Below are 12,353 nucleotides of genomic sequence, written 5' to 3' on the forward strand. Positions count from 1 at the left end.
CTCACCTGCGCGCCCCGGGGTGTGCGGGGCCGGCCCTGCCCCAGCCGGCACGGGGCCGCCGCAGCGGCAGAGCCAGAAATACTGGCAGGACCTGCCGGCGCTGCTGACCAGGGCCAGGAGCCGGCACCGCCCTGCCCGCGTTCGGGTTTGGCAGGGGCAAGGCCCCGGGCAGGAGGGAGGCCCCGGCCGCTCCGGAGCTGGGGCGGGGGGTGGCACTGCCGCGGCAGACGTGGGCCCAGGGCCAGCCGGCGTCGGTGGCAGAGGGGGGACGGGCGGACGCGGTGGCTCTGGTCCTGCCCTGCGCCAGTCAGACAGACGGGACACGGGCACGGGGCAGCGCTGGCACCGGCCCAGGCCCGGCAGCCCAAGGTGAGAATTAGCCTTTTCCTCTGACCCTGCGGCGCAGAGCAGGAGGCTAAAAATACCGGCCCGCCATGGCAGCGCCGGGCTCCCACGCCCTCTTTGGCAGCGGCACCCGCTGCTGGGGCAGTTCCCCCCCCCGCGGGGCGGCCAGTGCCAGGGGGTGCCGGGGAGCGGGGAGCCGAGCCGGAGCGCTGCCCGCGCTGTTGATGAAATGCCAAAGGGCGCAGCGAGCAGCCCGGCTGCCGGCGCTGGCCGGAGGGACGGCGGTCCCTGCCCCCAAGGACACGCTGTGCCGCTGCCTGTCCCACGGATCAGACCATCCCGGCCTCCCTCCGAGCCCCAGGACAGGAGGTCCAGCCGTTCCTTTGCGCGTTTATTTAGAAAAACAAACCACCCCCCCACCCCCCTCAAAGACAGAACCGACACACTTTACAAAGGCAACGTGGAGGGGCCGAGCCCCAGCCGTACCAGCCGCCACCCCTGTGCCCACGGGGCCACCGCCACGCAGCGGGGCCCGAGCCCGCTGGTCCCCACGGCAGCTCGGCCAAAAGCCGCCTGCAGCTTTCCAGGACGGGTGGGCTCAGCGGATGGACAGACGGACGATGGCACTGCGCCACTGCCCAGCAGCCCCTGGCCCAGGCAAAGCCCCCCGGGGTGCAGGAGCCGGGGTGCGGGCAGAGCTGCCAGGCAGCACAAGGCACCGGGATACAAGGGACGGGGACAGGCCTGGGGACAGCGCAGGGGGTCCGCAGCACGGCGGCCCCGCTGCCCTCCAGGGAAAGTGCTGGGAGACGTGGGGGGCATGGGCGTCTCGAAATAAATTAAGGAAAATAACCAGAAAGGCAACAGCGGTGTGGGGAGCACGAGCCCCTGTCCCCCTGCTCCGGGGAGCGGCTGGGGGCCGGCGCAGACCTGCCGCTGGCTGCCGGGCCGGCCGCCCTCCCCGTGCCAGCCCTCGGGACCACCCTGCACGGCCGGGCCAGCCACGGGGCTAGCTGTGGAAGGAGCCCATGGGCGGCCAGTGCTGCCAGGGCCCGGCCGTGGGGCAGAGCCCCTGGGGCAGCGCAGTGGCATCGGAGGCGGGGGGGCTGGTGGCCGGCTCCTGGGGCCGGGGTGGCTGCCGGGCGCCCGTGGAGGCGAGGTACGTGTTGAGGAGCTGGGCGATCTCGTCCACCTGAGAGGACACGCTGGGTCAGCCTGGGGTCCCCCGCAGCCCCGGGGCGAGGAGGGATGGGGGGCTGGCTGCCCCGTACCTGGGAGGTCTCGAAGAGCAGGTCCCGGTCCTCGACGGAGAGGCGGAAGGTGCCGCTGTCGGAGGCGCCGAAGGAGGAGATGCGGCCGTAGCAGAAGGTGTCCAAGGGCTCGGGCTCCCCCGGCTTGTAGAGCGAGACGGCCTTGGCCCCGATGCCCAGCCACAGGCGCTGGGGCCCGGCCCCCACGGGGCTCTGCGGGGAGAGGGGTGTCAGGGCTGCCCCCCGCCGCGGCCGCCCCCCGCCCCGCCGGGGCCTCACCGCGCGCAGGTCGACGTCGAAGAGCGTGGAGCCGAAGCCGGGCCACTCCCGCACCAGCGCCACGTAGGCGGCCATGGCCTCGGGCCGGCCCATGCCCTGCAGCAGCTTCCACTTCTCCACGATGGCAGCCATGGTGCTGGCCCCCTCCTCCCGCAGGCGGCCCCGCAGGCGCTGGTCCCGCTCCGCACGCTGCTTGGCCAGCGCCTGCCCCCAGAGCCCCCCGGCCAGCAGCCCCGCGCGCAGCCGGGCCCCCCGACACTTGGCGGGGGGCCGGCGTCGAGGGGCGGGCAGGCGGGCGTGCAGCACGTGGGGCGGGAAGAGCTCCTCCAGGCGCGGGAAGGGGGCGTGGGTGGAGAAGTCGCTGTTGAGGCTCTGCAGGCGCAGCGCTGCCAGCGTCTGCAGCGTCTCCTCCGACGTGGGCACGTAGCCCCGCAGCACCATCTCGTGCGCCTGCGGGAGGAGCGGGGCGGTGAGCCAGCACAGCACGACACAGACACCCCGGTATGGCCACCGCAGCACGGCCACCCCGGTATGGCCACCGCAGCACGGCCACCCCGGCACAGCACAGCACGGCCACCCCGGTATGGCCACCACAGCACGGCCACCCCGGCACAGCACGACACAGACACCCCGGTATGGCCACCGCAGCACGGCCACCCCTGTATGGCCACTGCAGCACGGCCACCCCGGCACAGCACAGCACGGCCACCCCGGTATGGCCACCGCAGCATGGCCACCATGGCACAGCACGACACAGACACCCCGGTATGGCCACCGCAGCTTGGCCACCATGGCACAGCACAGCACGGCCACCCCGGTATGGCCACTGCAGCACGGCCACCCCGGTATGGCCACTGCAGCATGGCCACCCTGGCAGAGCACAGCACGGCCACCCCGGTATGGCCACCGCAGCATGGCCACCCCGGCACAGCACAACACGGCCACCCCGGCACAGCACGGCCACCCCGGTATGGCCACCACAGCTCAGCCACCATGGCACAGCACAGCACGGCCACCCCGGTATGGCCACCGCAGCACGGCCACCACAGCACGGCATGGCACAGCTACCCCAGTCTGGCCACCACAGCCACCCCGGTACGGCCACCACGGCATGGCACAGCCCCAGTACGACCAGTGGCACGGCCACCCCGGCCCAGCGCTCACCTGCTCGAAGAGGAGGGCGAACTCCAGGCTGTCGCGCGGGACGTTGTCCGTGTCCAGGAAGCCGTAGTGCTTGAAGCAGAGCCGGCACGGCGGGTCCTGCTCCCGCTCCTCCCCGGCCAGGCTGCGGCAGAAGGGAGCAGCCCCGTCAGCGCGGGGGCAGGCACCCCCACACCATCCCCCCACCCCTGGAGGCAGCAGAGCGGGACATTTACTTTTCAAACCTGGTGAGGACGTCGGCCAGCAGCGTGGCACTGCCCACGGGCTGCTCCCGCCGCCGGGACTGCTCGTAGAGGGCAAAGAGGTTGGGGCTCTGGGACAGCCCCAGGCGCGACACCAGCTCCTGGGCCACCTGGGGCGAGACAAAGGCAACCGACGGTGACCGCACGTCCCTGGCCGCGGCGCTCAGGGCTGCAAAGGGACACAGATGGGTCAGGGCAGGCAAAGACAGGCGGTCTCTGCCCCCTCTCTCCACCGTGGCTCAGCTGGGAGAGACCCGCAGGAGCCCCTCGCATCCCACGGCACGTCGCCCACCCAGCCCCACGTGCCAAAACGTCCCGGGTCCCCTGCCCGGCGCAGACGCGGCCCCTCACCTCCTCGGCCGTGGTGTGGGAGCTGATGGCCACGCTGCAGGCAGGTGCCCCCGGGCAGTGCACGGTGCAGATCATCTCCTGCCGCCGCATCAGCACCAGGATCTCCTCCAGGGAGGGCACGCACTCCCGCCCCTTCGTCTTCCCCAGCGCCTCCCGGATGAAGCAGGCGTACTTGGCCATCTCCGAGGCGGGGAACCGGCTCTCCGTCCTGCCAAAGATGCCAGGAGGGTCACGGCGGCGCAGACCCGCGGCTGGCCCCGGCTCCCGGCGAGCGCCCTGCCCGCAGCCAGCACTCGCCTGTCCAGGTGGAAGCGCAGGAAGCGCAGGACGGGCGGGGAGGGCAGGAAGGTGCAGCTCATGCAGGTGAGCAGCTGCCAGTAGTGCAGGTCGGGCTGCCCGCCCGGCGCCGGCGGCTCCGTGGTCTGCTTCACCAGCTGGCAGTAGATCTCGTCCACCAGCGGCGGCAGGTCCAGGCAGGTCTGCAGGACGCCCTGCATCAGCGGCACCGGGTCCCGCTCAGACTCCAGCTGCTGCAGCGAGTTGAAGAGCTTCACGGCCTCGTCGCGCAGCGTGGTGTAGCTGCGGGGGCCGGGGGCTGTGGGATGGGATGGGGGTTCAGAGCCCCGTGGGCTTCCCCAGCCCCTCCCCGCCAGCAGCCAGGCGCCGCACCCGCACCCGGGGCCAAACGGGGCCCAGCCCAGCGCCTGCCCCCCCCCGCCCCGATGCAGCACCCAGCCTGGCCATCGCTCCCGCCAGCCCGGGGCACGGGACCAGGCTCTGTGCCGTACCCCCTCACCCCTTTGGTCCAGGCTGCCGTAGGGGAAGGGCAGCAGGGGAGCGTAGAGGGGGCTGCTGGTGTAGCGCAGGATGGGGTTGCAGCGGTAGATCTGCTCCAGGACCTCGGGGCTGCCGCAGTGCTCCTGCGAGGGCGAAGCGGTGGCCGCAGCTGCAGAGGGGCCGCGGGGCCGAGCGCCCGGCACCGGCACCCACCGGCACCCCAGGGCACGCGAGCCCCCGGCCACCCGTCCCAGCCCCGCCGAGGGCTGCAGCCCCGTGCCGCGGGCTCACTTCGACGTCGCGCATGAGCAGCTGGGTGGGCGTCTGGACGGGGGCTTTGCTGTCGATGACCTTCTGCACGGCGCACACCCAGTGCACAGCCTCGTTCAGGTGCTCCGTGTACAGGCGGTAGCAATGCTTCCTGCCAAACACCGTCACGCTCCAGTAGCCTGCGAGGGACAAACAGCTCACCCGCTGCCCACCAGCACCCTCGCCCCAAGGACCCCCGCCCCAGCCAGGCTGGCTCCACACCCCCGGGCTCGGCGTAGCCCCTCCTCTGGGTGATGGAGGCCCCCCAGGGCTGGGAGGGTGACACAGGGCACGAGGGGCCACGAAGGCAGAGCCCGGCCGAGGGGCGCGGGCCCCTTACCCGTCTCCTTGTAGATCTGCCTGTCTGGCCAGAGCACGGAGCAGAGGCTGGTGAGCACGAGGGAGCCCAGCCGCCGGGCCCCCTTCTCGTTGCTGCTGTAGTAGTCCAGGGAGTCGGGCGTCAGCACGAACCAGTACTTCCGCGGCCGGATCCAGGGGGTCCTCACACCGCCCCGCACCTCCCGCTGCAGCCAGCCTGGGAAGGGGAAGGCTCAGCCCCCGCTGCCAGCACCATCCACCCCACCAGCTCTCCAGCACAGGGCAGGGTCTGCCTGGCACCAGCCCAGCCGGAGCCCCCTGCCCCCCCGGGACAGGATCCAGCCACGGTCGGGGCACGATCCTGCCAGCCCCAGCTACTCCAGAGCCCCCATGCCCCAGCCTGGCTGTGCCCACCTTTCACAAGAGCATCAGGGTCATCCTCCACCGGCCTGGGGCCCTTCTGCACAATGAGGCTGCGCATCTCCTCAGCGACGAGCAGGGACCTGGGGACAACACGGGGCTGAGCCCAGGTGCCCACGAGTGCCTCCCACAGCCCCCGTGCAGGGAGCCAGCCCAGGGGCTGGGGTGAGCCGGGGTCTTGAGGGGCTCTGGGCACCCCGCAAGCCCGCGGTGGGAACGCAGGAGAGCCATCGGGTGCAGATGACCCTGGCTAAAAATAAGCTGTTTGCAGTCGCAGCCCTGCCAAGGAATTCGGAAAATGAACAACCAGGAAGGAATGTTGGCAGTGGCGTCGGTACTGGGAGGACGGGGAGCGAGCAGGCCCCTGTGCCCAGCACCCCAACTCCCCGGGCACATACTGTCCCAGGGCACGGCCTCCACCAGTGGACACGGCCCGGCTGAGCCTCCTGGCACAAGGAGGAGCCACGCACAGGTCCCGTCGGCCAAGCCTGTGGCAGCCAAGCCATCCGGCACGGCAGAGGGATGGAGACATGCCCGAGGATGCACCAAGGATGGGGACGGAGTGCAGCAGTCCTGGCTCTGCCGTCCTCTGCTCCAGCCGATGGACCAGCACAGCACGGTGCTGGCCCCATGGGCAGGATGGTACGGCACACACTGGCACCAGTGCACCGTCCCATGGCGTGCCAGGCCCCCAGCTCCTGCAGCACCGCACAAGGGACACGACGGGATGCCCAGCAGTCCGGAGGCAGGGGGTCACTCACCGCTCCGAGCCGCTGCTGCTGCGAGTGGGCTGGCTCAGGCTCACCTCCAGGGACCCCTGGGGAGGAAGGAGACATCTCAGCCCCACGGTCCCTGCCTGGTACACCCGAGCGTCCCCCCAGTGACTCCTCGCCAGCCCAGCTCCAGGCCCAGAGGGACGTGCTCACGTCCTGCTACCACAGGTCAGGGAGCCCCGGTGCCCCCGGGGCCGTGGCAAGAGTCAGGGGTGCAGCTGGGGCACCCCAGGGGCGCGGGGGCAGCCTGCGGGCACGCTGGCTGCGTGTCCTCGGCTGACCCGGCAGGCTGAATACCGTGCAGAATTGCACAAGGTCAGTGCTGAGTAATACGCTTACGGCACAAAGTCCCATTGTAATGGGGCCGCTGACTTCCTGCCCGTGGTGGTGGGACACGGCGCAGGGAAGTCCCTGGCCCTGCAGCAGGACAGGGGCTGGTTCCTCCTCGCGCGGCACAACTTGACATGGACGGTGCCGCTCACGTGCTGACCCCGGCACACGTGCTGGGACATGAGGCAGAGCCCAGGCACGGGCAGGCACCGGGTCGGGCAGGGCGCCCCGGCAGAGCGGGCTGCGGGGATGCAGCAGCGCTGGCGGATGCTGCCCCAGGAAAGGCACCGGCACCTCTGCCAGCTGCAGCCCGGCGGGACAGCCCGAGGCACGACAGGCCAGAGCGGGCCACAGAGCGCCAAGAAAAAGAGACAGCCGCTAAAAATAGTGTTGGGGAGTGGGGAGCCGCTGCAGGTACGGCTGCGCCACGAGGCAGGGCCGGGCGCTGCTGACCCGTGGCATTAAGGGCACCTGTTGTGCAGCGCCAGCACTGTGCACAGGGCCAGATCCCCCAGCGACCACCCCACTGCCGGGCCGCGGCAGGGCCCCGCGCACCCCTGCACAGAGACAGTGCCCAGCTCCTCACCCACGGGAGGAGGAGACGGCGGTGGCGGCCAGCTCCTTCTCAGGGATATAAATAAACAGGAGAGGAGCCACCGCAGCGAGGCCGGGGTAGCTGCTCCCACGCTCCCAGGAAGGGGCGGCCGGAGCTGCGGGTTCCCGAGGACCCCCTGGCCACAGCCAAGGGCTCCCCGGGGAGCTGGCGTCACAGCCGCCCACGCCAGCCCAGGCCTCCGGAGCCAGCGCAGCCCTGGGGGTGCGGGAAGCCCGAAGACAGCTCCTGCGATTGCCGTGCCCTTGGCACTGCCAGTGGAGCTCCAGCCCTCCCACTGTCCCCGCTGTCCCGTGGGGCTGGCGCTGCCGGGGAAGGGGGGCCCGCTGCCAGGGGATGGCTGGCACGGGGTGCTCGGGGCAGCCCAGCAGCAGCAGGGCCGTGCTGCAGGCCCCGCGGCGGGCGGGGGGAGAGGGGCCGCCGCAAGTGGGACAGGGCTGTCACCACCGGCCATGTCCCCTCCGGGCAGGGACACGGCCCCGTGGCTCTGGGAGCCGGGGTTCCCCGGCCACCCCGCGCTATCAGCCAGTCCCCACGCAGCCCGGCCGGAGGAAGAGCCAGTTTCCGCCGCTCCGCTTCCCCAAACAGAGGAAGCAGCCGGAGCGGGGAGATCCAGGCCCGGTCCCCGCGCCCGGCACGTGCTCCCGGGAACAGCCCCGGCCTGCTCCGCCCGGTCCCGGGGCACGCGACTCGCGGGGCCCCTCCGTGCCTTCGGCAGCGGCACGGGGCAGGTACAGCCCCGGTACGGGACCCGGCACCGCCAGCCCCACGGCCGCTGCCCCGAGGAGCAGGCACAGGCAGGGCAGCGCTCTGCCTTCGGCTGCACCCCAACACCCGACGGGTGCCCGCGTCCCGCCGTCGCGGCACCACCGGCGGCCCCGCACGGGGATCCAGCCGGCAGCGGCCCCCGCACCCCTCAGCTCTGTCCCCCGCGGGCTCCGGGACCCCCAGCGCCCGCCCGGCTGCTGCCCCGAGGAAGCGGCTCCCCCCCACCCGCCAGGCCGAGCCCCCCCTGCGCCCCGCGGGGACCTCCCGAGCGGCGGCGAGGACGCGCCAAGGGCAGCTCGGGCGGCGGGACCGGCGGGGAGGTGGCGGGGCGGGCGGCGGCCGCGCCCGCCGTGGCAGCGGGGACAGGGCCGGGCCGGGGCAGCCCCGCCGAGCGCGGCGGCCGGTGCCCGACGGGCCGTGCCGAGCCGGGAGGAGCCGCGCTCCGCCGGTGCCGCCGCGCCGTGCCCAGTCGCGGCTCCGGCGCCCGTCCCGGTGCCGGCCCCACCTGGTCTCCCTGGGCGCGGAGCTCGAAGGACGCCTCCTCCTCCTCGGCCTCGCCGTCCGCCTCCCGGTCCGCCTCGCCGTAGTCCCGCCGCAGCAGCGTGAAGCCCTGTCGGCAGCACAGCAGCCACCACAGCCCGCCCGGGAACGGCATCGCCGCGCCAGCACCGGACGGCACCGGGACGGGACGGGACGGGACCGGCCCGCCGCCCGCCCGCGCCGCGCACCGGCCGCCACCGCCGGGACCGGCCCCGCCGCCGCCCAGGGCGGGCCGGGCGCGTCACCGGCCCCCGCCAATCGCCGCGCGCGGCCCGGGGCGGAGCCAGCGCGCCCGGGGCGGCGGGGCCGCCGCTTGCGTCATCAGCCGGGCGGGGGCGCGCACCCAGCGGGGCGGGGAGGGGGGCGCGGTTCACGGCCGGGCGGCGGCAGCGCCGGTGCTCCCGGAGCCCCCGCCGGCACAGTGCGCCGGGCTCCGCCTGCACCCGTCGGGGGCACTGGCACCGGGCACGGCCGCCGCGCACCGGGGGGGGTTCACGGGCCGCGGCGTCGAGCTGCCCCACGGCACCGGCGCCACGTTCCGCGCCGCAGCACCGATCGGCCGTCCCGGTGCCGAGCCGTGCGCCGGCGGGCAGCACCCTGGGCAGCGCGCTCGGGCAGGCCCGGCCCCGGTGGCCCCTTCCCGGCGCAGCCCCGGGCCCGGCCCGGCAGCGGCGGGTCCGTGGCAGCCCGGGGCCGCTCCCGCAGCCGCGGGAGGGGTTAAGCGCATCGCCGCGGCTCTGGCTCCGCTGCAGCTGCTGGGCCAACACCGTCCCCGGGAGCCAGCGGTGCGCAGGACGCGCCGGCCGCCAGCTCTCCTCCCACGCAGCCGGCGCCGGGCTGCACCGGGAGCTGCACCGGGGGGCTGCACCGGGGGCTCCGCCGCGCTCTGGGGCCGCCGGGGCAGAGCCCGCCGGCCACGGAACGGGACGGAGCCGGCGTGGGGCTGGGCGCTGCGGGGAGACGGTGGCACGGCTGCGGGGCCGAGCCCGGGGCTGTCGTGCGGCCGGCGGTGGGAGGGAGCGGGGCCGCCCGAGGCTGCAGGGAGCAGGGGCCCGAATCCCGCCCCCCGGTCCCCTCGGCAGGGCCAGCGGCGGGGGATGCCGGCCTGTCACCCCGGCTCTGCAGCTGCTGAGTCAGCAGTAATCACGTTTCCGGCCCAGCAGTGGGTGAAGGGTCTGGGAAGGCTTCTCCCGGTCAGAGTGTTGGGCTAATCCTGCGTGGGAGCCTGGGGGCGAGCAGGAAGCGGCCACCAGCCCTAGCAGGACCAGAAGGTGCTTCCCTGCACTCCCAGCTCCGCTGCCGCGACCCCTCAAGCGGCTGCACCAGCGCCAGGCCCCGTCCTGCTCCCGGCACCCTGGAGCGCTCCTTCAGCCGGGCCCAGCGCGGGGGGCTGCCGGCCCGTGGCCCTGTGCCACTCACCATGGTGCCAGCCCCACGGGGGCAAGGGCGTCCGGGTCGTACCAGCCCCTGCCATGGCACCCTGGCCCCGTGGGAGGTGGGAGCTGCTGGACTGGGACCTGCTGGGGCAGAGGAGCTCGTGGAGGAAGTGAGGAGGGGAGAGGAAAGTCCCTCCGGCCGCACTGGTCCCTGCCCCGAGAGGGGGTTTCCAGCCAGACCCAGGGCAGGTTTTTCTGGGGCACCTCTGCTGTTGCCAGACCAGGGACTGGCAGGGTGCGGGCAGGGACAGGCAGGGTGCAGGCAGGGTGCGGGCAGGGGACAGGCAGGGTGCGGGCAGGGACAGGCAGGGTGCGGGCAGGGGACAGGCAGGGTGCGGGCAGGGACAGGCAGGGTGCGGGCAGGGACAGGCAGGGCGCGGGCAGGGGACAGGCAGGGCGCGGGCAGGGGACAGGCAGGGTGCAGGCAGGAAGCACGAGGTGCTGCTGCCGCCTGCAGGCATCCCCCGGGCAGCGCCGCTGGGCACGGGTGAGAGCGGGGCTGCCCCCCAAACCCCTGCTCCCCAGCCCAGCCCAGCAACCCCCCCCCCCCCCGCAGCACCGGCACCACACAGCCCCGCACCACGCGTGACATTGCACGGCCCTCTGCAGCACGCATAACATCACACAGTCCTCCCAGAGCACACGTGACATCACACTGTTCCCCCAGAGCATGCATGACATCGCACGGTCCCCCCCAGAGTACGCATGACATTGCACGATTCCCGGCAGCACGCGTGACATTGCACAGCCCCCAGAGCTCGTGTGACGTTGCGGGGTCCCGCCTGGGCAGCAGAGACGCTTGCAGGACGCGTGGGCACTGCGGGGCTGTTCTTCCCGCTGCCCACACATGTGCGGGCACCGTGTGTGTTGCCCAGTGCCGGCCCTGCCAGGCCCGGGGTGTGTGCGTGCATGAACAGGGCTCTTCCCGGGGAGCCACGGAGGGGCCGAGCCCCTGGGGACCTGGCCCTGCCCCAGCCATGGGCACCGTGTCCCTACACCACGTCCTGGCAGGTGGAGAGCGATGTCCGCCGGCGGGGACTGGGGCAACTGGGGCAGCGCGGCTCAAGGGGCCCCACGCAGCCGGCGTCACTGGCCAGCAGCCACAGCTCCCGGCGGAAGCGCTGGCCCAGGAAGGCGTAGAGCAGGGGGTTGAGGCAGCAGCGCAGGTACGCCAGCCCGCCGGTGACCAGCAGCGCCAGGTCCTTGCGGCGGCTCTGAGCACAGCTCATCTCCCAGCTGGCCAGCAGCTCGGCCGCGTCCAGCAGCACCATCAGGCTGTGGGGCAGCTGCAGGGCCACGAACACCAGCACGAGGGCCACCAGCACCCGCAGCGCCCGGTGGGGCTGGGCACCACGGGCCGCCAGCAGCGTCCGGGCCACGGCCGCGTAACAGCTTGCCATCACCAGGAAGGGCACCGCGAAGCCCAGCACGACCTGCACCAGGTTGGTGGCCCCCCGGGCAACCCGCGAGACCTCCCGGGGGAAGACGACGCGGCAGAGCTGGAGGTCCTGGTGCTGCTCCGCTTGGCCGTAGATGAACTGGGGCAGTGCCAGCAGCATGGCCAGCAGCCAGGCCAGCCCCGCCGTCAGCCAGCCCCGGCGGCGAGCCCGCGGGCGCAGGCGGCAGGCAGCCGGCACCCGCACGATGGCCACGTAGCGGTCCACGCTGATGCAGGTGAGGAAGAGGAAGCCGCTGTAGAAGTTGAGGGCGTAGAGGCCCTGCAGCGCCTTGCAGGCGGCTGTGCCCGGGGACCAGCCCTGCAGCGTGTCAGTGACGGCGAAGGGCAGCGTCAGGAGCAGCAGGAGGTCGGACAGGGCGAGGTGCAGGAGGCAGACGTCGGTGATGCTGCGTGCCCGGCGGTAGCGGGTGTGCGTGAGCAGCACCAGCCCGTTCCCCACCGTGCCCAGCAGCGAGAGCAGCAGGTAGACAGCGGGCTGGTAGCTGCGGGCAAAGCCCTGCACCGCCTGCTTCTCGCAGAGCTCAGGCAGCATGCCGTTCTCCCACACGTACCCGTCCTCCCAGGGGTAGAAGTCGGTGGTGGTGGTGGGTTCCATCGGGGTGGGGCTGGGGGTCACCTGTGCAGAGGGAGGCTGAGCGAGGGGTGCTCGGAGGTGCAGCGCAGCCCACCCAGCGCAGCCCGCCCAGCGCAGCCCTCCTCCGCCCAGCCCTGCTGCTGGGAGCCCGGGCGTGCCGCGGCCCTCGGCCCCACGCTCGGAGCCGTTTCTGTCTCACACCCACCCCGAGGCAGCAGGAGGTTCGCCGTGCTCAGTCATTGTGAGAGCAACCACGCGCTTCCCGAGCAGCTGCCTGCAGCGCAGAGCTGGTGGGGAGACGTGACCCCAGCCACGGTGTCCCCGACACAGCACCGTGTCCCACGAACTAACCATGCGCCTGCCGTGGAGGAGCTGCTCCTGATGTCCCCTGGGGCTCAGCACCCAGCC

The 12,353-nt window shown here is 73.1% G+C and overlaps 2 protein-coding genes across 4 annotated transcripts; both read right to left on the bottom strand.

Annotated features, from left to right (window-relative positions):
- Positions 1-723: 723 nt before the first annotated feature.
- On the bottom strand, positions 724-8,647 carry PLEKHH3 (pleckstrin homology, MyTH4 and FERM domain containing H3). Of its 3 annotated transcripts, XM_042787542.1 has the most exons (13): positions 8,442-8,647; positions 6,214-6,269; positions 5,447-5,535; positions 5,055-5,249; positions 4,697-4,854; positions 4,425-4,548; positions 3,926-4,223; positions 3,629-3,836; positions 3,251-3,387; positions 3,039-3,159; positions 1,875-2,324; positions 1,617-1,808; positions 724-1,537 (listed from the first exon to the last, which is right to left on the bottom strand). In XM_042787542.1, exons 1-13 carry the CDS (start codon positions 8,589-8,591, stop codon positions 1,355-1,357), a joined length of 2,361 nt encoding a protein of 786 aa, XP_042643476.1. In that variant the 5' UTR covers positions 8,592-8,647; the 3' UTR covers positions 724-1,354. The 3 variants fall into 3 exon arrangements, with proteins under 3 accessions (XP_042643476.1, XP_042643475.1, XP_042643474.1); XM_042787541.1 differs by having other exon boundaries at positions 1,617-2,324; positions 3,260-3,387; XM_042787540.1 differs by having other exon boundaries at positions 1,617-2,324.
- Positions 8,648-10,904: 2,257 nt separating this feature from the next.
- CCR10 (C-C motif chemokine receptor 10) lies at positions 10,905-11,966 on the bottom strand. Its single transcript, XM_042787114.1, has one exon. The coding sequence runs from the start codon at positions 11,964-11,966 to the stop codon at positions 10,905-10,907; it is 1,062 nt and encodes a 353-aa protein (XP_042643048.1).
- Positions 11,967-12,353: the final 387 nt, after the last annotated feature.

This window comes from Tyto alba, unplaced genomic scaffold, assembly GCF_018691265.1.
Source record: "Tyto alba isolate M040663 unplaced genomic scaffold, T.alba_DEE_v4.0 Super-Scaffold_12, whole genome shotgun sequence".
Taxonomy (NCBI): Eukaryota; Metazoa; Chordata; class Aves; order Strigiformes; family Tytonidae; genus Tyto; species Tyto alba.